Source organism: Ceratosolen solmsi, unplaced genomic scaffold (assembly GCF_000503995.2).
Source record: "Ceratosolen solmsi marchali unplaced genomic scaffold, CerSol_1.0 scaffold27, whole genome shotgun sequence".
Classification (NCBI taxonomy): domain Eukaryota; kingdom Metazoa; phylum Arthropoda; class Insecta; order Hymenoptera; family Agaonidae; genus Ceratosolen; species Ceratosolen solmsi.
This window is the reverse complement of record NW_011948426.1, coordinates 233,106-260,837: the sequence shown is the minus strand read 5'-3', so window position 1 is coordinate 260,837 and position 27,732 is coordinate 233,106. Positions and strand designations below refer to the sequence as shown.

Below are 27,732 nucleotides of genomic sequence, written 5' to 3'. Positions count from 1 at the left end.
ATCTTTCTCATTTGCGCGCGCGCGCGCGCGCTTAGCTCGTTTGCTTTCTTCACGCGCCGCGTACAATAAGGGGCAAGGGGGGGATAAGAGAACGAGAAGAAAAAGAATTAGATAGCGCCGCGTTGAATCGAAAGCACTTCGCGTCCTCTCGATCTTTTTATCCTTTTGTTCGCTGATTCGTTTCTTCTCCCCCCCCCCTTTTCTTCTTTTCCTCGCTTTTTCTTTGTTGGACACTAACGTAACTATTGCTTCTTGAGGGGCTATTGTCACGGTTACTTTCGATTAATAAGTGCGTAATGGTAATAATAGGAATGCGTTTCAGGGCTTGAAGATGCGATTAATCTTGTGGTCCATTTGCTGAGGAATGTACGACGAGATTTTTTCTAATAATTACGCGTATGACAAATGAGCCGGCCATACGTCAAATATTATCAAGTACATTATCAAAAGGGTTTTTCAAATATAGTTAAACTATACTTCAAGTAATTGGTGGCACTTTGTTTTATTAATAATGCTCGTGTCCGTAATGAAGTAAAGGGATGAGTTTTATCCGATATAATTCAGCATTTGGTTTATAATGAGATAATTGAAGAACAAAGAAAAATTAGTAAATTTTCTACATTATTATTCAACTTTAAAAAGCCACGTATATGTTCACATTTCTATATAATAAATGCACGATATTGCTGAAACGTAATAAATTTTGAGTTGACACTAAACAACAAGTGCCAAAAATTATACATCGTTAAATTATCGTACTATTAAAATTAATAATAAATGCAGGTATTTCCTTTTTTGCGTCAATTATTGCGCGAGTATAATGAGTAAAAGTCAAAAAGAAAAACCGTTTTATATTTTAAATGAATCGTAATAAATATTCATATTTTTTCATTTTAAATCATACCTCAAACACATAAATGACTATCGAAATATTATTTCGTACCTCTTCCCCCCCCCCCTTCAACGTATAAATATTATTTTAATTGTAATCGCACGCGTATGCGGGCTATTCAACAAGTGTATGGAATGTAGTATATGGAAAAAGAAAAATATTCAATACTCTGAAATTGTTTTCTTTTATTTCTTCAAATTGCGCTTAATAATCTTCATTTCGAAGGCACTTGATAAATTCTTTGATATACACAAGCTTTCTTTATCTCCTCTACATAATATGATGTATCCCCGTCTTTAAAATAATTCACTTTTATATCATCCATGGACTAAACTCCTTATTCCAGATGACTTTTGAATAAATTGCGAACATTTTTATTACGCGTTAGAAGATTATCAATATTGTTTTTATAAAACCACTTCGAAAGTAATCAAAGCTTATAGTGATTTGATGGCGTAGCTGATCGTCCGCCACGCTTCGAGTAAATTTAGCAAATATTAAATTTCAAACACAAATATTTTTACTAAAAGCTATTTTGATTTGCTGTTAGTTTCATAAATATTTATATGTTCAAAAGCTTATATACATGAATTAAATTAACAAAACTCTAGGTATAAAAATGGTCTCTGGCACAGATATGTCGAGACATTTATTTCTAAGCTAAAATATCAAGATTTGTGGATTGTATCTTAAAGTCTTCCAAGTTTTTTTTTTTTACAAAAAATTCACATACTTCCATTGTATTATTACTACTTCCTTGACTTTGCAATTTTTTCAACTGTATGTGTTTCTATTAGAGCTACTTTATTGTTAAGTTGTTGTTGTTGTTGTTGTTGTTCTCTTACGTACATAAGTGAGAGTCATACCTTTAATTTCAATAAATGTTATAAAAATTTTAATAAATAAATGTATTCGTAAGTAAACTAAATCAACAATCAATCATTGCTTTTGTCGATTTAGCTAATTACAAACAAATACTTTCTCCATCCCTTTCTCTAACAAATTTTGAATCAATATATTGTATCAGCCGTCTATTCATCGTATACATGGGCATATATTATTTTACTTTGCGAGGATACGCATCCACATATACCAATATTTAATAAAACTGTACACAACCTTAATTTGACTGTCTGGCTGTGTGCATGTGCGTGCACGCGCGATTCGTGCAGTAAATCAGTGTACTACTCAGGTAAATGCACTTCATTTTAAAACGTAATATTTCATTATCTCGTTTCTACTGGTAATTCGAATGACTATCGTAACATTTTACTATATTTTCTTCGTTACTCCTTATATTTGTAATTATTTGTTTCGCCGATCATTTTACGTAGACACTTGTCAATACGAAATTAATTAGAATTTCGATAATGTCGCGAATTTGTTCGTTTGCCCCGATGCTCACTTATGTAAGGGACGTAAATGCAAAATAAAACTAATGGACAATCGACTTCTGATATTTAAGTGATTAAAATTAATAAAATATTTATTACAGTCATACATTAGAGAATTGGTAAATAAATTCTGAAAACATATGAAAAAAATGTATTATTGATGGATTTTAATGATAATTTTGTATTTAAAATGATGAAATAATATTATTACTGATTACTTAAAGATTTATAAATAGAATATCATATCATCCTACTCATTAAAAAATGAACTTGACAGTGTTTTTTACCACGCGAAACAGATATTATTGTTACATCAATTATTATGTTAACATATGTTTTGTTAAGGTGCAGTTTTTATATGTATCGATATAAGTAAAAGAATTTATAGGGAAAATTCAGTATCTTTTAGGCTACTACTTATATATTCTTTTTCATATGATTACTCAACATTCGCTTCGTTAACAATGCAAAAGATTATTGAAAATTAGAAGTTTCTGTGTTTTTAAGCCTAAATAATAAAAAATTCTAATATACCAATGTTTTTGCTTTTATTACTTTTATTTTTTTATTTCTAAATGTTTAAATGGTCAAAATAAAATTATTTTCTATCCGTAATTTCTAAATTTTCCTAACCAGCGGGCCATTCGCTTTCGAGTATATCAACAGATTCTTGAAATTAATTTAAGCGCCATTTAATGTTCTAGATATCCTTGAACTCGGAACTTCGCATTTATTTCTCTTTTACGAATACAGTTCGGGGAATGCAATCTTTCTCATTTCACTACCACATATAATTTTCATTACAAGTATGGGAGCGCCACGCGACAGTGAAAATTGTCTGGATTTTGTAGTTTGAAATTTTGCAAGAAACTTTCGCATGGTTCGTAACGTTACCTAAAACTTTTGTACAATTTCTTTGTTTATGTATTTACTTGGCATTATATATGCATATATGTGCATATGATACGCTTGTTAGATTATTAAATATAATATAAGTAGTGCTGTTATTTAATAAAAATATAAGATCTTTACTAAGTTAACTTTACTAAGCTATTATTAAATCGAGAAAGTAATTTTCAAATATTCATTTTCAAATACTTACTTTTACAAAATCAAGTATTTAATGTCAAAATTAATTTGTATTTTTAATATAGGTTCATCATTTTTAAATCAAGATAAAAAAATATACATAAGATCTTTTAATATTTTTAAATAATTTAATATGTAGTAAAAATTATTGGTATACCTTATTTGTAATATAGATAGAAGATAAACCTAATTAATCTTTCATAAACATCATATTTCAAATAATAATGAATTGTAGCACCTTACAAAATTTATAGATTAATTTTGTAATAAATTTTTTGTAAAGAAAACTATTCCGTATAATAATTAAAGTTTTTTATTGGCGTGAAAATATACTGACTCAACGAGCCCATCATTGGGTATATTTATTGAGCAATTACATTGCAAGTTCATCAGATCCTGAAATCTTGATAAAAGTCTTGGCAAACAGCAAGATCTTATAGTGATTGGATATTTTAATCGGAGCATAAAATTGAATAAAGTTTCTTCCAATTAAAGAAGAAAATTTCACAGCGAAAAATTTACAAGAAACTCTTATTTCTTCGTGTACATATGTATTTAAGATATATGTATTAGCATACGCATATGAGTGTATGGTGCGTGGTGTTTGTGTGTGTGTGTGTGTGTGTCGCCAAATTTCTTTATCTATTGTCAAACTTGTAGAATTCAGAAGAAATAAATAATATTCGATACGAAAAATTCTCTTTACACATAATTAGTAGAAATTAGTAGGATTTAGTTAAGTAACTAAACTCAATCGTTATATTAACAGATAATGACAAAGTATAATATACTCATGGGTTTAAATTTAATTTATAAAACTTCGAAATCTATTCGTATATATTCCAACTACTGTTCTTTAATATTTGATTATTCTTAGGATTTGAATATAATTTATAATAGAATACAATTTTAATATTAAATTTAATATTTATTGAAATTTACGAATTGTACCGAAGTCTCATTTTAATATGAAAAAACATCGTTTCCGTCTAATCTTACAATTTATTGTAATATAAAAAAGCATCGGTTACATCAAATTTTCAGTCTGATAAAGATCTTTTTATTTATTGCTTTTTTTATCAAAATTCAGATTATGATAGGCATATAAAAATCATATACGAAAAATAAATATTAAAATCAACTAAATCCACTATTTTTACCATAAAACTCATGCAACTGCTGATATATTAGTAGGACATTAATCAAATATATAATCGATTGTTCGAATATATATATATATATATATATATATATATATTTCTTTTTTCTTAAAATTCAAGTTGAATATATTTTATAATAAAACAAAAATTTCAGAGACTTACAAAATCGATTAATCCAAATGCCATCAAAAATTATTCCTGTACGAAAAAGAATTAATTAAACTATTGATTTTGATATTTTACTAATTTTACCTAATTTTTCTCACCGATAATTTTATTTTATATTTGAATAATTATCTAATTAATATTCATATATCTGCATATAGAGATTAATCACCAAAATATATTACTGAAATTAATAGCGATCACATGAATACTCACAATAAATATTTTTAAGACGTGATATTTAGTATTAAATTATCCCGCTTAATCTCGACAGAAATAAAATAAGTGTCATAACTTTTTCATAATATAAATTTAATTGAAATATAGTTGTAATGAGGCAACCATTGCCCCGAATCATTACTCACATAAGCAAATAATGGATAATAAACGCGTGACTGCTTGCAACAATTTATTGAAGCGATACGCGGTGTGAACTGTTGCATTTCCAATGGATTCAATCAACTCACCACACGATGAAGTTAACTATGGGATCCTCGTTAAAGAATACAACACTGCGGGAATATTGAGCGATTCCCGCAGCGCGGAATGCAACGCTAATTGAAACATAAACATACGCAGCGTCAGGTTTGTCAGTTCACCACAGTGCGCCCATCGTGCCTGACTCATTCCTTCCCTATACCCCTCGCTTTCCCTTCATTTTTACGTTTAAAGGTATTTTAAGGTTCGCGATAACTGCTACATTTCAAATGCTCGAAGAAACTGCCATGAATATAACCTATTTTTCAATTTAAAAAATTCATATTCCCTTAAAATTTATGCGTTTTGTGGTATGTAGCATTGAACATGGAATGAAGATACGAGGTTTTAAAATATGGCTTGTTAGTAATTATTGCTTAATATCCTTTAATTTATTTTAATTAGGGTAGTGTATAATTTGCCAATGAAAATAATCATATCGATTATGATAGCAAACCACTTTTATACAGCTGTTATTAATATTATTTAGTTTTTTAAGTATGTCAAGTTAATTTGGATTTCGCTAGACACAAAGACAAGACTATTTGCAATTGTTATTTCAATTCTTTTAAGTGCAAAGTAAAATTAGGTTGCAACAAATGGCTCAATTTGAATTTAATTTCTGTAACAATTTACATAAGGTCTTTAAAAACTGGACTTCCTTAACAATTACGATTGCTTTATTCTTAAGATTATATGTTTTTGTCATACCTATTTGCATAATAAATGTAGTACAATTACAAGGTTTTAGAAATTAGAATTCAACGATAGTATTTTTTAATTGAGTCGGTATTTTTATAAATGAGTCAACGGTAGTTGGAAAATCATTTGCGACGAATGTACGCTGCAGTCCACATGTAGTGGAAAACTGAAAGTATGAAATTAGCAATGAAAAAAATTATTCACTAGCCTAGAAAGAAAGAAAATAGAAAAAGAAAACAATACGAGATATAAAAGAGAACGAGTTACAGGTGATGAATTATCGCTGTTTACATATTTATTTTAAATTATTCATCGTTCGTCGTGCAATAAGCTGTCGAAGTGCTACTCGATTTCATTCGTTGCAACTGCTAATATATTCAATGCCATAGGCATGTCATTTTACCAAAGTCACATTGTTCGAAATGCAGTAAACACAGACAGACGAATTACTAACCTATTAGCACAAACCATCTAAATACTGCTTCCTCGAATATGCAAGAAGAAATAAGAAAATTAGTATACTTAGATCACGAAGGTAGGAGTCTACCTGGATATTCTTTGGATGCTCATCTATCTAAATATAAAAGAATTATCAACTGATAATTCATCGATATAATAATATATGCTATTTGTTATATTAATGTTCGCGTGTGGAACATTCTAGTACTTATTACGTTACGGAACAAGAACAAACCTAAATATAAATAATCTTCACACGATATTCTAAATTATAAATTATGAATTTTAAGAATTTATATGGAAAGTCATAATTTCGGCAGTTGAAATATAACTTGCGATATCCTCGATTTCATTGAAGTGCATTTGTTAATTTTTATTTGGATATTGAAATATTGATCCGGATAATGAAATTTATGATTCTGAATATTAGTTGTAGAATAAATTTTTTCATTGGAATATCGCATTAGGAATGTTAGTATTTATGGAATACCTAGTCCTACACAAATTGAGACCAATATCTATTAAAATTATACAACTAATAAGAATCTACAAAAAATTTCGGTTATTAAGGTTGAATTCTCCAAGACGCTGGCGTTGATTAGCTTAAAATTGCTTTTAAAACATGGCGTTGCCACATTCAAATTTATGTTTTAATGATAACATAATAACGATCACATCTAGTCACGAACTTTGGTAAAATAAGCATTAAAGATATAATCATAATATTTGAATTTAGGCAGCAAGAATAAAGAAAAATGTTTATAGTACTACTAATATAGAACGAAATTTTAAATTACGCGATCTGATAAGATATAATGGATACAATGGAATATTGTCAATATTCTTAATTCTGAACTCTCCGCTTCTGAACTGAACTTCTGAATTCTGAAGCTGAAGTCAGTATAAGCTAATTCGAATGTACGATAAAGGTAAATAAATGCACGTTAGGGAATCAGGGACAGGATTCCTTCGATGAATCAACTTAAACATTTGTGCCCTCCCGCCCCGCCCGACTCTTCCTTTTTCTCGTCCCTTGCGAAAGCAATGTAGAGAGGGCACGCGCACCGAGCATCGCGTGGGCGTTGGCATGGCGCCTCGAGAACGCGAGCGGCGATATCTTTATTCTACTCTGTTGTGGAGCAAATGAGCAAGGCGGGGGTTGGGTGGGGTTAGGAGGAGGAGAGAGAGAGGTTGGACATTGGTTTTCGCGTATCGCACGTCTCGTATTGCCTGGGACAATGAGACACGAGTGCGCTCACAAGTAAGGGGACACGCTTTGAGGGAGACGAGGCGCGATGACAAGGGCGATAGACCGAAGGCAGGTAAGCCACGAGTGAGGCGAGATTTGTAGATTTCACTCGTGCTTGCCATGGGAAAATCTCCAATGATGATGCCGAGTAGAAGCGCTGATACAGACTTGGATTCGTTGTCAAGATTGGGGTTCGAAGGTAGAGTCGGCGCTTTCTGTCACGACCCGAAATTGATGAGTTATCGCGAGTGATATGTATAGCAGTACGTAGTATTTAATCAAAATTGATATTGGACTGATTTTGTGAAAATTGGCGAAAAAAGGCCGATAGTGCGCTCGTGGGTTGGTTTTATTCGAAATTACGTTGAGTCTTCGATTGTGTGTTTAAAAAATTGCCATCATTTCGCGTCCGACCAATTATCTTGGGCTGAATTATAATAATGCATTTATTATTTTACTTTTTAAGGCTGCGAATAGTTTGTAAATTTCTGCGAAGATAGGTTCAACTAATCCATTGATACCTATCACTTTGTCTGCGTTGACAAATGATAGACTTCATCTACATCCTCTAGTTGAAATATATATATATATATAAGCAGTTGACAAACGATCTTATTTCAAGCGTATAAAATTCTTTGGTAATATTTTTTATTTTAAAGTAATGTTATTAGGCTGTGCTCGAATAATTTAATTTAATATCGCTTTGACTGTTGTCTAGATTAGGCTGCTTTAATAAAAAGTCACAAATATTTACTTAATTGCATAAAGAGATTGATTCTTTTATTATAATGTGTTGATATTATTATTTTAACATTTGTGATGAATTTTAAGTACATATAAAGAGATAGTACTAAAAATTTTTATGCATACGTAGTTGAATATGTAATTCTGTGTACCTAAATAAGGGCAAATCATGAAATAAACATAGAAGGTATGATTATCTCAGCTGCCTCGATTAAAAATAGCAAATTGTTTCAATTAATTTTTGTAATATCAAGCGCTCTTTCTTATAACCGAATACCAAAGCAAAATATTTCCATTTAAAATAAGGCATAAAAAAATCGTTTCTCCGCTCTGAAAATCCACATAACGAGAGCCCCGAATAAGCCCGGCAAAAAACAATCAATCCATTTATTAAAAGCCGAGATCTCGTCAAACGTCGCCAATTCGAGATCTCTTGCGCTTAATTCCCGTTTGGTCGTGGCATATCCAGCGTCGGAAAGTGCCTAATTAATTTGCACAATCGTTCCTAATTAATTTTTAATGCGAATCCCGGACCCCTCGCGCGATCCCCCACCTCCCCCTTCGACGTTTATGGCCGACGGAACTTCTCGAGCATCGTAACGAGGCGACGACCCATCTCAAATATTTTGACGTAGGCCATTCCCCGCACGTCGTCGCGATGAAAGTCTCGCGGCGGCGGCGGCGGTGGCGGCGACGGCAGCGGTGGTGGAGGCTGCGGAGGCAGAGAACGAGGCCGACGGGGAAACGTCGTGGTGCTCGATTGTGGGTGGTACGTTGTGCTTGATATGTCTCTCTCTCTCTCTCTCTCTCTCTCTCTCTCTCTCTCTCTCTCTCTTAGCCGACTGAGAAGGCAGGCGTCGAAAAAAGGAGGAATTTTAAAGCGCCTTACTTTGGCTGCTTGTAAGGTAAACCGACCACTTTATGAGAGGATAAGACCGAGGGCCGGACTTTTTGAAACTCAAGGCATCGCGGCGTTTTTTTGAGAAACTTACAACGCCAAAGTTTAATGCACTTTATCGAATAAAATGCTTGAGATCTTTGTCTCGAACGCCCCTGAATTCTTCTTATTGTTATTATTTTATTTCGGATAATATTACTCGAATGTTCCATTAACAGCAATAGAATTGCTAATTACTGGCTCGATTGTCAAAAAAATTAAAGCCAAAGGTCTTTTTTGGAAAATTTGTTTTATTTTTATCTTCATTTTCACGCCTGTCTATTGTACCTGGTAGGTAAACAGATTCGAATGAATGTGAATAATAAGAAATTTTATCAGAGGGTTGATATTACAAATTTCAAACAATTTCTCATATCCTTTTAATATATAATTTATTGCAAATCTTAATGCTAATTAATAGCCTTTGCGCATACACTTTGCATTTATTTCAAAAACATCATGAGGGAATGATGCAAGTCGAAACTTGTTCCAAACAAGAGAACACTTCTTTGTAAACTTCATAATCCATAAGTAATTATCCTCAACCACTATATAATAATTTTGTATAACTCCTACAAGTTATAATAATGTAGCTAATTATTAAAATTATAGTTAGTTAAAATTATAAGTTTTTTCATTTTCTACAAAATTTAAATTTGAGCGTAATACTGTGAAGAAAAGAGATGAATTTATCTAAATAATGTAATTCTTTGATTTATTAACATTTACATTGTAGCATGTAATAATGTAGTTAATAAGTGAATTTGCTCACGAAATATTACAGAAGCATTATTAGGCATCTGCTTAAATATAAAATTTACAGTAAATTATTAGCAAATGTTATGTATTCGTAATTTACTTTACCCTCTACCTATTAATCTTTAGAATCAGATAAATTCAATATTTTAGGTACATTATTTAAAACATAAATCAGTATAATAATTTATGCTCATTCAAAATAATTCTAGTGATTAATAAGTGAAATAAATAAATAAATAATTTCTCCATAACGAGGGTCGACATTATTTTCTTTTACTTAACCGTATCGACGAAAAAGCACATAAATTAAATAATGTCCCGTCGTTTGTTAAGTAATTATTCAATTGAGAATAATTTTCAACTAGAGTTACCATACACTTTTAAGGGTACGTCATTCAATTTATTATGCACTATTTGTATCTCTGTTGTAAAAATTATCCTCGAACCTTTAGACAATTTGTATTTTAAATCATTTAGGTATATCAAGTTTCAAAAAAATTTCACACTATAAACATTCTGTATAAAAAGTTATTTCAAAATATCGTATATTCGCGATAAATTTCCATACGCTTGAAGACAACACATTAAATTACTGATGGATCCACAAGAACGCGCACTCTTTCAAAGTCTCACGTATGAAGTTGCAATAATCAACGGAGAGCCATGCATGAGGAGGAACCGCGAAATTTAAATTCTCAGACCACCCAAAGGATCTCTTCATTACGCAAATTTACCCACATTCAACACCCCACTCCCCGTTCTTCTCTTATTCAGTAATACCGGGTTCCTTTATTTTGGCTCATATAGTTCGTCGTCTTTATTCAAAGTATATTCGCGCAATGGCTTTCATATACATTAAAAAAGAATATAACAGGGCACAAAAGTCAAATATTCAAAAATTGACAATTCACACGTTGAAATAGTTATAATCTTATTATTTCACTATGCTATTTTTAGAATTTCATATAGTAGTTTAATGGATTCAACTAACGTATTGGATTATTTGAGGATTACATCCAAGTGATATACTACATTCTGTATATGTACCAGAAATTATTTTCCTGTATTGCAAATTTGAACTAAAAATTGATATTTATGTGAAAGGAATTTTTATAAAATATTTGTCATATTATCAAGAGATGCATTGAATGTTATGAATTTAATTTAAAAAAATTTATATTTTATTGGACAAAACTTTTATATTTGAATAGTTAAATTTAATTATTTGCTGTATTTGTGAAATACTTCAAAACCGAAAATAACAATGTTTACATATAATTGAGAGAGTATTGAATAATAATAATAATAATAATAATAATATATTTAACTAAATAATTTGAAAATTAAAGACTTTTAATTTTCATGCTAGAAAAATCATAGGCATATTTCATGATACACAATTCAAATTAATTTTTTCCTTAAATTTTCAAATTATATTATATTTGATTGTTATTTATTAAATATTAAATCATTGATATTAAAATATCCATACTATTAATGTTAATATTAAAACAAATTCATGAGAATGGAATTTAATAAGGTTTGAAAACTGGATATTCCGTATAAATAAACATATTATAATTACAGTAGAAGAGAAAGCGTAAGTGTAAAGTAAAAGAATAATGGTATGGTTCCATAATTTAGTAGGACGTTTTTGTATAAACAACAATATTTGAGAATCTTCTATTCTTTTCAAATATTGATTCACTATAGCTGTAATAAACGCTTAAAATATCATTTATTGAGCTGCAAAATTTTTCTTTAATTATCTTGGAAAATCATTTTTATATTATATTTCAGTACGCCGTGAATTCAATATTGTAAATGAAAAGAGTTAATTCATCTAATTATTTAATCAACTATACTATACAAATCAACTATACAAAAGTCATAGAAGTATTCAATACATTACTTGCATATTCTTTAATATAGTCAAGTATTGATATTTCTTCAATATATTTTCATTTTATATACAGTTTGTTTTTTATCAAATATTAAGATTATAAATAAATAAAGTATTCTATATCATTGTATTTTGTTTTAAAATCAGCGCCATCGAAACTTTCATGTTACATTTTTTTTTAATATCTATGGCAATTGCAGTTAAAATTTCGATTTTCGTAGTTTGATGTAGGCGAATCGTCGAAACATGTCTGTATTTGTTGAGTGGTCACATTGGTTGATTTATGATTTTTTACGCTTAAATTCCTTTCTTTATCTTTTGCCTGCTCTAAGGGACTTCGTATTTTAGACAAATTGAAACACAACATTTTACCTTTTTCTTTGTTAACTTTTGTTTTATCTGTTTCCTTTTTTAATACATTCGCATCAGATATTTCCCTTGTTTTATTTATTTTAACGCTATTATTTTTACTGCACTTCATTCTATTACAGGTAACAACTAAAATAATGGCCTATTAATTTGTAAGATTTTCAAAATTGTAACTATTATTATCAATACAAATTTGTAATATGTACAAACCTCGCTCGAAATTTTGCTCTCGTCCCTTTAACGATTCACTGCCTAAAAAGGGTAATATATTATATTACTATAAGATGAACAAAGGTTTTATAATTATAGAAGAATCCTTTTGTTTGTATATAAATTTATTATGAGAAATGGTTAATATATTATTACCTTACAACTATAGATTCATGTTGCATTATGCAATTTTATTCATGCAACAAATTTTTTAAAGATTGTTTGCTAGAAGTTTGAGAAATTTATAATTCTAAGCCATAAATAGAATAAAAAGTTTGATTTAATTGTTTAAATAAATTATCATCCATAACTAATCGATTGTCTCCATAAACGTACTTTGCAATTTTATTCAAACTTTTTTTTTCCAATACCAGATTCAATGTAAAGCTTTTGAAATATCGTTATTATTACATCCAATATCGTCAAATTTTAAGAGTATAAATAACCTTAGATTAAAATGTTATAGATACAAATATCGCATAATATTGTTAAAAATCACATAGTACGAACCCCGAATACCTAGGACCAACGAATACATTTATATAAATCAAATCATATTTATTATAAATGTGTATTGTAAATGGATTATTAAATAATTTTATATATGATCTCTAAGCATAGTCATTTATATTTCATATACATAGTCTGTAGACGGAGAAAAAGTATTAAATGCTCGGACTAAATGAAACGCAGTCATTTTTAAAACAACTTATCTGTTACCCTTTGAAAGTACGCGGAAGCCGTTGTAGGTGTTGCGTTTGTCTAAATATAAATGGCTGCAATTAAGCCGATACCTTACAACATTACAACCAAAGATTATTACATTACCAGTCTTGTTGTTCAGGATCGAATACACCATGAGTTTTATAACGTAATTTCAACATTGATGTAATATTTTTTTTTCTTTTTGTCAATCCGTACAGTGAACTGAAAGGTCGTACGCAATTGTTTTGAAGGCGAAGAATTTTTTATTATTCATGGTTGGATTTCCTCATAAAATCCTCATAAAATAATAATTATGACGATTCTAATGCTTATTATAATGTGCTAAATTGAATTAAAATAATATTCTTCAATCATAAAATACTGTTTTCGACACTTTGTACTCGGTGTTTCAGAAAATTTAACATTGCTTCTTGAAATAGGCAAAATTTTAACATAATAGAATTCTCGAAAAATTGAAAATCACAAAGAGCAGAAAGTCGAACGGTCGAATTAAAAAATCTCTTTGTACGATCAAGTTGAATTATACGAAAGAATAATATTAAGCTTGATATCTTGGTCTGAAAACTTATCGCCAAAGGAAACTCACGCTGGATTACAAAAAGAAATAGTAGAGGAAGCTCAACTCAATTCGAAACCCCTAATGCCCATACTTACAATCGATGCGCCTTCGTACAATGGCGACTCCCAGAAGTTCACAGGGTCGAAGTGTGGTGGTGGGTGGCTTTTGTCCGAACTGCGGTGACGGCGGCGGCGACGGTGGCGCTGATGGTGGCGGCAGAGGCCGGGGTGGGATTTCATTCTCATCGTATTCTGTTCCGTAAGTTAGGACGCGTCTCATCTTGCCATATGGATTCATACACAAATGTGGATGCTGATGTCGATTGCTATTCTGCTGTGAACTACAGTTTTCTTAGATATCATAGCTTCGATTCGAGAATGTAGCATTTTAATTCAAAATGTCCAAAGCATAATGCCTTGTCGAAAAAAGATTCATAGTATTCTTTCAATACTTTTCATAAAGCTAACGTAGTCTCGTCGTTGCCTTCGGCCTGCTTTTTCCTAAATTTTAACGACTATTAGATAAGTCGCGTTTCGTAAGACAAGTTACGTAAAAACATTCTCATAAGTTAAATAAAGAAAACTATTCTTGTTTGAATATTCCCCCACAGTGATTGAATAACAATGAAAAGCAATCACCTGTTCACAAAGTTTTACGTTTAAAAAAACATGTTATCGTTCGCGTAAGAACGAAACACTTCGTTTAAGGTTATATTAAGGTTACACTATGATTGATAAACAACTTTTACCAAAATATGGATCAAACGGCCGAGCCACAAGGTTACGAAACCTACATTTCACCAGTATTCCATTGTGCCACAGTATCCGTGACACCGATCTGCCCGTCGGAACAGTTGCACATGATCACTCAACTCGCGCCCGGCTACCTTATCCTTTTTGGTTTTCCTATTTCTTTCCTTTTGCTTTATCGTCGGAATAACGTCGGAAGGCCGAGTTTATCGCAACTTGCTCGGACTCCTTGGAATTTAGAGATTGGCTCGCTTGAACGTCGACATCGTATGATAGTCGTCGGTATCGACGCGGCGCCAGTCACACGACAACAGACATTCATCGCCTCCAGGGTCAAGATGATGACAGCTGCCCCTCGACTACGATCGTCGATAACTGCACGCACTTCAGGGCAATCGTGAATGCGAGCAACATCGGACTGCATGCGACTACAATTGCGCGAGTGTGCACACTTCGGCCTCAGCACAAACACCATTTTTATTTCTTGCAGCTTGATTTTAATATATATATATATCGCTGTTGAGGTTAATCATTTAGTTAATGGGAATGCATCGCTGATTGCACATTCGAGCATCAAAGTCATTGAATATCCGCCGAATGTAGGGTTAATTCTTAAAATAGGATAGAGATTTCATAATTGGTTACAAAATTCGTTGAGCTGAAATTTTGAATATAGGAACAAAAGGCTGCATTATTATATTAAGATATTTAACGATAATAATAATTCGTCGAAGCTAATGATGGAATGTTATCGGAGGTGCCATCTACGAAATAACTGTCTAATCGATATTGTTTTAATTCAATACTGCTATTCCGAATAATGGCAAGAATAATAATAATAATGACCCATTAAGGACAATTTGCCTGCGAAATGAATGTATTTCAGTCTTAAAACTCTCTTTCAGATTTAGAGAAGAAAAAATTTCATTTTAAGTATATATCATAAAATTCAAATTCCAAAACTTATTTATTGACATTGAAAGTCCAAATTATATGTACTTATTTTGTAGGAGAAACGTTTTATTATCGTATTAAGGCATCGTGTCTATAATTTTCATGCTGATTATTAATAAAAAAAACAATAATGTTTGTTACTGTCAATGGAGATAATTCTTAAAATATGAAGAAAAACACTAAAAATAGTAAAACAGTGCTGCGATGGTATTTCTTCGTTAAAATTAAACGATTGCTGATAATTTATACTGTAAAAAAAAATCCTTTATAGATTTGTCCTAATCAGCTCCACAACTGTCTCGCTAATTTTAATTTAGAAAATGGACTCAATCTTAATATCTGATGATTCGTCATTCTTATTAATATTGATGCATTGAATAGTCAGTGGCCTTCAACGTTGAGCTTTCGTTGATTGTACATTATTCCATTGAAATAATTTTTAAATAAGTTATTTTATAATTTAAAATACCAATTCAAAAATTACGAAACTTGAAACTTGTATAAAAAATATGTATATTCAAAGAATATGTGTGATATTATGAATATTCTCCCATAAAATAAATAGCTCAAGACAAAAAAAAAATAATAATAATAATAATTATCATTATTATCTGTAAAGAAATAAAAATGAAAATAATCCAATTAATAGATAATGTGAGTTGTTAACTTAAGAAATTGAACAAACTAACATATTTTCTATATTTTTAACAAAATACCAATTGATGCAATCCGTAGTAAAAACAACTAACTCGAGATCAGAGGCGGAAATACAGGTTCATTTTATCGTACGATGAGAGGTAGACAAAAAGGTATTTCCTCACCCTCTCCCTCTTCCTCTTTCCAGCACTCCTTCCCCCTTCCCCCTCCCTGCGTGCTCAATTTCTTTCTTTATTTTTTATGCTGCTAACTCTCTTCCATTCCGTTCTCGTCTGTCGGCTTTCTCTACATAGCTCGAGTTATTTCGGAATTCCACAGAGTTTCTGAAGCTCTCTTCGCTCTTGCTGTGTGAAAAATGATATCCCTCAAATTGTTTAAGTAATGGCATCATTAATCATAGATTTTTCAAATCTATTACTTATGAGGCAATGACTTTTGTTTAAATTAATACTTGATGCAGGAGATTTGAAATAATTTCAATCCCGATGAAATCTATCCCAATGATGTGAAGCAAAACTCTTCATCAAATCTAGGTTTCTGCCGATTTTTCATAAACTTATCCGAATCGCATAAAAAATTAATTATTCTAGCTAGAAAATTATTATACAAATTTCGTTACTTATAGTACGCGAATAAAAATTAATTTTATTAATAGATACTACAAATGTAAAATCCATATTCAATTTCTTTTTGAAAAAGCAAGTTTAATTACTGCATGAAAGACTAGAAAATCTATGCGTGTATTTGGATTCTTTTGTATGTGTGTGTCCTTACACGTGCACGTACATATTACAACAATAATAATAAGGTAATAATAATAAGAAATTGCATTAAAATTTTTAATATATTTATCACTTATATTTAAAATTATCACCTAATAGCATTATTAAATCACCCTAGTAAATATCTTAAATCTAATAATTGCAAACAAAACAAAAAATGTGTAATTAAATGTGCATCCAGTGACCTAACTTGTACAAATTCGTTTATCAATACAAGCGGAGCCCCCGTCAACGAGTCAAAATTACACGAAATATGTTAGGCGCAATATACCCGCAAGAGTCATCCTAAAGAGATACACAGAGAAAAAGGCGGTCTATCGACTCTCTCTCTCTCGCTCTCTCGCTCTCCCTTTCTCTTCCCATCTCTCTTATTCTTCATTTTTTTCTTTTCACTTATTATTATCACTCTTTCTGCTTTCGTCATACCATCTTCCCAAATGTGCCTGCTGCACACTGTGAAATGAACTGACCCCCTCCCCCTTTCTCTTTCTCCTCCCCATCGTCGCCCATCGTATTATGCGAGTCATTATGATGAGTTAAGCGATCTCGCCCTCTTTCGGCCTTTTTCCTTCTATCTCTCTTAGATCTATAGGCACACATAGATGTAGATATGCGCTTGCACGCGCGCGAGTGAGCAAGCGAGCATCTTTAAATATAAGCTTAAAGAGTGTGATAGAGAGAGAGAGGGGGGGGGGGACAGAGAGACAGAGATAGAAAGACAGACAGAGAGAGAGTGAGAGAGAGAGAGAGAGTGAGAGAGTGAGAGATTGAGAGTAAGAGCGAGAGGGGAGGCCAAATAAGAGAAGTCGAACGGAGTGAGTTAGTGGTTATAATCACGTTAGACTAATCGCTGCTGTAGGGGGTTGTTTAGCCTCAGCTATGCGTCGTGAAGATGAAAGGGATGAGAGGGCGCTAAAACGTCCTATTAACGGCCAATTGGCCGTGCGCGCACCCGAGTCCATGATCTGTACCTTGGCCTCCCGCGCCCATCAAAGGCATCCTTTTTCACCTTTCGCTTCGTCTCGTTCTTTTTCTCTTGCAGGGCCGGCTTTCGCCTGTCCCGACGATCCGCCGGCCACACGCTCCAACAGAAAAATGCGGTGAAGGAATTGTATTCCTCATTTTTTGTTTGGAAATTCAGGGCGCTGATTAATCGAGAGGTGCTTAAATTGATAGATATTATTTTTTATCCGTTTTGGTATGTAATTCGTTTGAATTTTTTTGAAATGCTAAGCTCTCGTATAAACTATCTTTTTCGAGCATAACTTTTCACAAAACATTAGCCTTCCTTCGATATCGAATAATTGCGAAGTGTCTGTTTAAACTATTTTTTAATTTGTATTTCAAATTAGTGGTCCATTCGTCCCGTTTACTCAACTTTACGCCTTTATCCTAATCACATTGTTATTCGTGAGCTAATTTATCGTTTAATTTTCTAATGAATTTTGGTTATTAAATTTATTTTCAGTCTATTTATGCCATAATATTGCAAGGAACCCCAGTTGATCGGCATGAGAGTGTGCAGCATTATCAGTAATGATATTCCTTTTTTCGAGATATTGTAATGTACATGTAAATGTTGATTTGTATGGACTTCTGCAGCAGTTGATAAGTTTATTCTTATAGCGAGTGTAACGATCCCTATTTCATTTCTATTCTATTGACTTTTTCGTATCCTTTAAGATAATGCTTATATTCAAATTTGTTTAGGAAAAAATGGGAGCGGATTGCATGGAAATTATATGTTTACGTATCACACTTTTTACTTGTCGTAACAACTGAACTGTTGAATTGATGCAATTTTTTTTTGTTTAACGTTAGACATATTATAAATATTAATTATCTCTAATTTAATTTGTTATAATAGTAATCATAAGATGCTTATTGCTTATTATTTTATTGCTTTTACGCTGTTAATAATACATGTGGATTAATTGGTTAATTATGTTGCGTCATTGCATGCTACTCTATGATACAAAAAATTATTATCGCTTTTAATTTACTGCATGATCATTTTATGAACAATTTTAGTAATAAATCATTATCGAACCTCTTTACTTACGATACCCTTCTTTTTTCAGATTCTTTAAAATAATAGAACAGTTTTCAGAGGAAAGTGGGCCTGGTGAGTTGAATAAAACGATTGATTTATATTTTATCTCTCTTTTTATATTAACACTTATGACATTTATTTTTTAACGAATATTACCAAACGATCAAGCATTTTTGTTATCAGACGTGAAAAATGATATGTATTGAATTGATTTTAATGTGTAAATGTTTCCATTGTATAAACTAATCAATGATTCTAAATCTCTAGTCCATACACGCCATTTAATACAAAAATTTGAAATTTTCATGTCGTCTTCCCATAACTTCGTACTAATTTAACAATAATCGATTGTATAGACTGTAAATTGGACTAAATATCTCTTTTTTTTTCTCCAATCCTATCACTTTTCCTTAAGCGCTAAATCGATTGATCATCAAAATAAAATGAATCTCAACCTATCGTCAATCATTCTTAACACTACTTCGCACATTTCTGACGCTCCATTCCATCATTAATTCCTTCTGTATTTGTTACTACCTTCGCCATGATTGACGAGAATAACAACATTTAATTACCTCGCAAAGAAATTCAGTGTAGTAAGTAAAGATTGCCGTACAGGACGTAGCTTACAACAAGCAACAATTTTACTTCTGTCAAAAAGAGCTCATCTAGTTAGTAGTTAGTTATTGACAACATGAATAAAATTTTTTTTACATAAAACTTTACGGATAAAGCAGGTATTTTTCTAGCTGATTTTAATAAGAATTAAAAATTTTATAATCGAACTGACAAATTTATTTGGACTTCATCTTATCCTAAGCAATATGAAAAATTCAAACGCTTAATTGTCTAGTGTAAAAATAAAGTATTTCTAGAAAGAATTGAAATCATCTGAAATTCTTAATGTAAACCATCCTATGTTTTTAATAATTACACTATAGTGCACATTCTAAATAAATGGAATTAATATTTTTATAAGTAGCTCTCTCGCTAATGAATACTCGTATCACTTTCGTACTTTAACGCCCTAAAACTTGGTTCAATCTTGGCGTACTTGTAAGAGAACACTCTGTCACCTGATTCTGTTACCGTAAAATAAAACTTCTGTGTACGCAAGAACGGAAAAAAGAATTCATTAACTTTACATTTTTATAGTCCGTCCTAAAACACATAAAAAAAGCTTTCTCCGTCCATAACGCGGAAAAATCAATAACAAACAAATACCAAACGCTCGGAGATAGCGACCGGGCTTTTAAAACACCAATAAACCATGTCCGACTAAATTAACTTTCCTTGGACTTCTACTCTCCTTCGTTTCAATTTTCCTCCATAATCATGCGTGCCCACTAAATATGCATATGTCATTACGAACACATGAAAAACCGGCCTGAACGTCCACAATGAATTACATTCCTAGGCTTACCGCTAAGAAAGGCTCATGACACTTAATGCTTATCGACACCCTAAAGACGATGACTCTCGATGTTTATACCGATACGGCATTCCGCAATTATTGTTCCAGTCGATCTCATGACATCTTTCGCACTACAACCAACCAGTATGACTTTCGAACCTGCCTTTCTTCATCAAGTATAACTGAACTTTTTTTTTTTTTTTTTTTTTTTGTAACGAGAGCTTCATTAAATTTTACACAAACGTCGATAATTGCTCGTTGCAAGGTCAAACTTTGATACTTAAAAAAGAAAGTTGCTTCAATAACACTGAGAAATAAGCCTACAGTTTATTTTTGATGTTTGGAGATTTTCGTGTCAAAGGTTAATACAGTCGATCGTATTCATTTGATCGAAAAATTGAAGAAAGAGATCGAATTACTGTACCATTACATTTCTTATAAGTATACACTTACTGCATGTACTTTCTATTTGTATTTACTATTTCTGAAATTACTAAAAATATAATTATTATGCAAAAAATAAAATCTAATACCATTTCGCTTAAAACTAATCGAATTATTATTGAATATACTGTTGCTTTATATTTTTATTTCTTAGGAGAAATTAAATGTGAAAATATTAAAGAGTATAAAGCATAAGTATTTGTCTAATCGTTGATTATTATTAACATTTTCTAGATGCCTATGGCTCATATAATCAAACGTCATTTCATTTATCATTTAGGAAATTACCGTAAAAATTCCAATCCATCCGTGTCTTTGAAATATTTTAGTAATATTGAATATATTTTAGTGACAATATTACGTTGCTTAAAATCATTATTTACTCGAATATAAATTCATTGGCTTTTTCAACTGTGATTAAGAGTAGGGGGCGGGGGGAATAAGAAGAAAAAAAATTAACGAGAAATTAACGGAATTGTATTTGGCCTTAACGACGTAATCGATTACTTTACATGGATTTTCACTTTGCTTCATTTCTTAACTGAAAGCACGACTTCGCGTATCTTATTAAAAATAATCATTAAATGGCAATAATACTTTATGCAAAATAAGTATTAGCTTGCCTCGCTTATTTATTATTATATAATTCATTGACAATCGCTGTGCAATAATAGATTTTACAAGTCAAGTCACTTCGCATATATCATACACAATTCTGCAATAATATTATTGTCGATCGCCTTCGACGTACCTTCGAAACAGCTTAAAATGAGAACTCAGAAAAACGTAAATTTTCTATGAAGTTGAAAAAAAAAGAAAAAGAAGTGACGGGACGCAAGCGGGGGTGGGCAGGAAATGGCAAAAAGGAACCAAGGGGAGGACCGGAATTATGCGAACGGAAGCTTCAAGTTTTTAACGGCTCGATCGATAAAGGCAAGCCGCGTTGTGGCACAAATACGCGGTGGCGGAAAATCGGCAAAGAGCGCCGCACGACATCGTCCGAGTCATATTTTTCAGGTTTATGTACCGGGTGCAGCGCCGACGTTAACGTTCTCCCGTTTCACGTACGTACGTACATGTACGTAATTCCATAAGCGAAGTTTATATGCATGGCCGTGGCGTCATGTGTATGCGCACCGCTTACGTCGTTACCAACGACCTGATCTCTCTCTCTCTCTCTCTCTCTCTCTCTCTCTCTCTCTCTCTCTCTCTCTCTCTCTATAACCTCCCTCGCTTTGCTTTTGCATATACATATATCATATTGCCACATTAACCGTGTCGCTCCGGGATACTCGTCCCGACTACTTCTGCTCATGCGTGCGAACTTTTGTATATAACTGCATACACGAAAATTGTCTGAGGGCAGAGAGAGAAAGAAAGAGCCGGACAAAAATAAGGAGATCTTTCCTTTTATAAGTGAACGAGATGTTTTATGTTTTGACATGCCGAAGAAATTTTTATAAATAATTACGTTACGTATAACGAGTCATTTTATACGGTTGTAGGTCGCAATATTCATTAAATTACTTCAAAATCCTTTAATTATAAATTTACTGAACATTATCACCATCGGCTGAATTTTTTATACAGTTTAAATACTGTGATATGGCGATGAATAAAAATAAAAATTTGTGCAGGAAATTGGTATATAAATTACGGTTATATTAATAAATTACAATTCACCGAATGTTAGGGAAAATATTGAAAATTAAGAAACATTATTTCTTTTAGATACAGATAAAAAATAGTCCAATACTCGTACACAATTGAGCCATTATCATGAAAATTTCCGATGAATTTTTCGATACAAATAACTAGTCGATAAAAGATTTTAAAAATTTTTATTTATTCATACAATTTTACGATCAATTCCCTGTAAATCAAGCGGAGTGATTGCATCATTAAAATTAATTTCAATTATATTCCATTTCTACTTTACTTCATCATATAAAATGAAAAGATCCCATTTAAAATATATTAATGAGTTGAACAACAGTAATTTGTCCTGTTTTAAATAAATTTACCATCATAAATAATGTATATATATGCATTTTAGTTTTACACGACATATGATGCCTATGATTTTAATGATTTTCGCAATGTAGCCATCTACATAATCAACAAATTCGATAATGCGGCTCTTTATTCGTATACACCCTTTCGAGCCTAACAAAACTTACGGCTGATCGAAGAAATGCTCGAAGAAATCGACTATTAGTAATGATATTTCGTCGGCTTAGCTCATCGAACAATTTCTAAACTCCAAAAGCAAAAAATAATCGACAGCTTCTTAATAATCCATAAATCAGCGACCAACACTCGGCACGTCCCTCTGGCTAACCTACCTCCCTCGCCTTCCCGCTCGAAGGAACGCGAATGGCCCGCGCGTCTAGCCGCACAATGTACACGGCGACGGCGCCGATACTCGCGCCGACGGGGGTTGTGCGACTCGCTCGCGAGAGCAAACAGAGCAGAGGGAGAAAGATGTGCACGCACACGCGGATACGAGCGATTGACGTGGCGCAAAAGGGATAGGGGAGGGGGCAGGGGGCAGGGGGCGGTAAGAGATAACGCGGAGACAAGGAGGAATGGAAAGACGAGGGAAGAGAGGCTGCTGCCACCCGCTGCTCGCGGCATCAAGCGTCGCTCAACGGGAGCCGAAAACGCCGAACCCCACGGCGCGGCGGCGCCATCAATTAGCGCTGGGGGCAGCCTCGATTAATTCGAATTGAGCCTCGGCGCACCTCCCCTCCTTGTCCTCTTCGCGTGCACGCACATACATGCGGCAGCATTCCGCGCATAGCCGCGCATCCAAGTGGAGGGGAGAATGCCGAAGGGTAAGGCTTTCGATCGTAGCGGAGAGATCGCGATCCACTGGGCCGCTGCCTACGCTTGCTCAAGCTGCTCAATCTCGTCTTGAGACTCGGCTTCGGGTCTTCACCAAGTTGGGCATTTACTGGAACTTGACACTCCGACGACAGACTTGAGCCGATCGCCAAGCGTTCAATCACATTTGTACTCGGCGTCATCTTTTTTTTCTTTTTCCTTTTCTTTTCTTTTTTTTCTCGAACGTCCCCCGGGAGCTTGGGCGTTGATATCATACCACGAAAATGCATGGGTAAACTTGCCGATTAGCGAACTTGTAAATTGGAGGTTGTACCGTTAAATAGAGCGGTGATTTATTATCGGCGAATATTTAGCGATGAGCCAATGGCTAAACTGGCCTAATGATTCTTATTGAATGCTCCACGTGCTACTACTATACGTAAGCAAATTGGCAGCGATCTCGTCGACAATAAATAACATCGGTTTTATAAAACACTGGATTTAAATAACAGTCGCGCGATATTTTCTCTCCGTGGATGGAGCTCTATCTCCGAGAAATTAGACGGCCAAATTGAGGGCAATATTTAAGGTTTGGAGATGAATAATATCCGAATATGATTCCCACGTACAAGAATCGTCGAGCTTGCTTTGGCTATAATTCAGGCACTTTTTAGAAATTAACATAAAAAGCAATTATAGCGTGCATCTTTTAGGCAATTAAAGTGCGTTATGTATTCTTTTAAATGAAAATACGTGATTTATAGAATAAGTAATGGCCTTTAGATATAATAGGTTAGTTATTTTAAGGGGTAATGAATTTATAGATTATTTATAATAATTAATTCATTTGGCTAAAATTGCCAAATTTCTATTTCCTCATTAATATGCTTACATTTGGGTATTTCATGAATACATATATCTATGATTTCAATTTTTTTTTTTTTTTTTTCATTAGAAACAAAATACTAATAATTGTTACAGGAAATAAATAAATACGTAAATAAATGACAATTAAACATTAAAAGCAAATAGAGTAAAAGAATTCTCGTTTGTTATAATTTTCTTTTTTTATATACGGAATTATGCTTGTAAAATGGCCTTTTATAAAAAATAAAAAAAATATATATATAATGTGTAAATTAGAATTTATCTAAATACTTGAAACGTGTATACGTGGGCGATTCGAGAAAACTTTGTAAATAATTCAACTACGAACTTTCTTTCGGAATTATTTTGGCTATGTAACAATATCCGTGTATATTCACGTTCGTATGAACCACTAAGAATTTTTGTGTTATTGTAGCTTCGTTATTCTACAAAAATATATGCAATCTCAATTATCTTGTTCAAAATGTTATTGTGTTTTGTATAAAAATATGTTGATGACGAAGAGTGGAAAAGATATAAACGTAATTAACATTCTTTTTAGTTGAACTTGTTTTCACTGGATTAATTACTTCTACATCATTCAAATATGGAAAACGAAGACTGTTTGTGCCATTACCGATTAAATACACAGTAAAAAGCAAATAATAAACAAATAATTTAAATATATGTAAAAGTTTATCTGTCGATAATTTATAAACTTTTCGAACTGTCCTTGCAGTATCCTTGTTGTTTAAATGAATGTATTTAAAAAAAAAAAAAAGTTATGATAAGATTGTAGTTTCGCTACATAAATATATATATATATATATATATATGTGAGAATACTCTAGTTATAATTGAAAACTTTATGATAATGAAATTTAATTACATTTTAACAGTGGAGAGGCACATTGCGATTAATGTATTTTAGATAAGTTTGAAACTCAGTGACCTCGTCGACAGATATTTCGACTGATGCTGAAAGTGACTATTATTGACCACGAAAGCTGTACCCGATTATGTTTCATTTTAAATATTATCACATTATATTTACTCATATTTTATTTATTTATTTTTATTAATTTAATGTCTAGTGGTTGCTTTATTTATGAACATCAAAGAATAAATTATCAAATAAGTCTAGATTAAAATCTAATTATCTAATTCGTATTCTTGATAACAAGTAAACATTACTATAATAAAAAAAATTATCCAACTATTTCTTTCGGTTTTATTGATTTCCTAAGGCACAAAAAAAATTCAAATATTCTGCTTGGGAGATATGGATTTCGAATAGAAATTTTGAGTTTTTAAATTATATTAGTTATTATCGAAAGTTGGTAAATGAATTATTGATTTACTAATTATAGTGTTATTCGAATGAACCCAAATCCCTAAATTATCCAATAATCCATCTAACGAGCTACAACTTTGGAATCTCAATAAAATACAATAAACACACAAAATGCACTTCGCCGCTACATTTATTCGTATGTCCTCTTTTATGATGGATCTACTACAAATCGAAAAGTCCACTTCTACTAATACGTACGAATTGCACTTTAACGATAAGACAAATATCGAACGTTGTAAGGGCCTACCACTGATTTCTGCGAATTATACGCCCCATCGACAAATAGAACGAATGGTCGATCGTTGCAAGTTACTTTATTTTTCTTTCTCTAAAACATTCAGCACTAGCATCGCCGATCGATAGGCCAGATAGTCGGTCGTACGACTTCTAAGAAATAATCAACATGTGTTTTGCCCTTTCCACAAATTCTTCGATAGCTGCTATTGAATTCGCGCAAGCCAATATTCTTTATTGTTGGGAAACTTTCCTAGATATTCTTATAATTAAACGGTTATTGCCAAGGTAATTTTTGAGTTCGATAAATATGTGTATTAATGCGATAAAAACGTATGTGAATAAGCCAAGTCGCGAGAGTTGGTAGAATGGTAAATTATCCCCTCCCCCTGCCCCATTAACGCCAAAGAAGCATGTTAATTTAAGTAGATGTGGAATTAAGAACAATCGGTCTGTTTATCATAAATAAGTCCACTATCGTTTTGCAAATTCTCCCACATATCTTTTAATGATCTTTCTACTTGAATTTTATTAATACCTACAATGTTTGGTATTTAATACATCTACATTGATACATATTGCATAATGTATAATATCAACACAAATCTGCATAAATTCATTCGTTCTGTGAAAAAAAAGTTTTTATTGCAGTTGTACATAACTGCTAAAAGTATTATAGACATTGAATTACGTATATAAAGCAAAAAGATTATCAACAACAACAAAATTGAATGGTCAATAAATAAATCTATATATTTGTAACAATTTAGCTAATTCGTGCATTAGAGACTGAATAACTTCATGATTCAAAATTCAAACAACCGCAACCTGCGAGATTAGAAAGCAAACATATCAGCATTGCTTATTTCATTGCAAATAAATTAATAACAAAAAGTTTACGCATACATAGGTTTATTGTTTAACTTATATATTTATGAACGAAATTGCATTAGATTTTTTATGAAATATATCAACATAATAAATGTATCGATCTTATTATACGAAAAGATTAATCGCGGTTCTCTTCTTTTTGAATGTAACCCTGCATTATTTCTGTATTCGTAAAATAAAAATCTCGGGAGATCAAAAAAATTAATTGAAAAGCTATGGATCTGATTTATAGCATTCTCACTGCGATATTATAATATTCTTTAGATTAAAAACCATTCGTTTATAAATAAATATTTTCTTTTATTTTCAGATGATATAATTGGCGTTCACTGCACCCATGGTGTGAATCGAACTGGCTATCTAATATGTCGGTAAGAAAAGCATCATACCTAAGAGAAAGAGAAAAAGCATTAACGAAATATAATACCTGCTTGCAGAGTAATTATTTATTCATAATTTAGTTACTATTTAATTAAAAATAATACGAATAACCGATAAAAAGCAATTATTAACAGCCCGTATATCATAATTCTTGATAAAGAGAATTTTCATTATCATTTACATTTTCAGGTATCTAATACAACAATTGGGTTGGGATCACGATAAAGCTTTTCAAGGTAAAATATTGATAAGATAAATTTTTATTTTTTATTTTATATTATCATCATAATCATAATATATATATATATATATATATATATATATATATATAT

General features: G+C 32.0%; 1 protein-coding gene across 1 annotated transcript in view; it reads left to right on the top strand.

The window, feature by feature from the left end:
* LOC105363063 (RNA/RNP complex-1-interacting phosphatase) overlaps positions 1–27,732 on the top strand; it is an 80,382-nt gene that overhangs the window by 50,485 nt on the left and 2,165 nt on the right. The window contains exons 6-8 of the mRNA XM_011500636.1: positions 19,018–19,061; positions 27,330–27,390; positions 27,590–27,636. Of these exons, the coding sequence (XP_011498938.1) occupies positions 19,018–19,061; positions 27,330–27,390; positions 27,590–27,636 (152 nt within the window). The remainder of the gene's footprint in view (positions 1–19,017; positions 19,062–27,329; positions 27,391–27,589; positions 27,637–27,732) is intronic.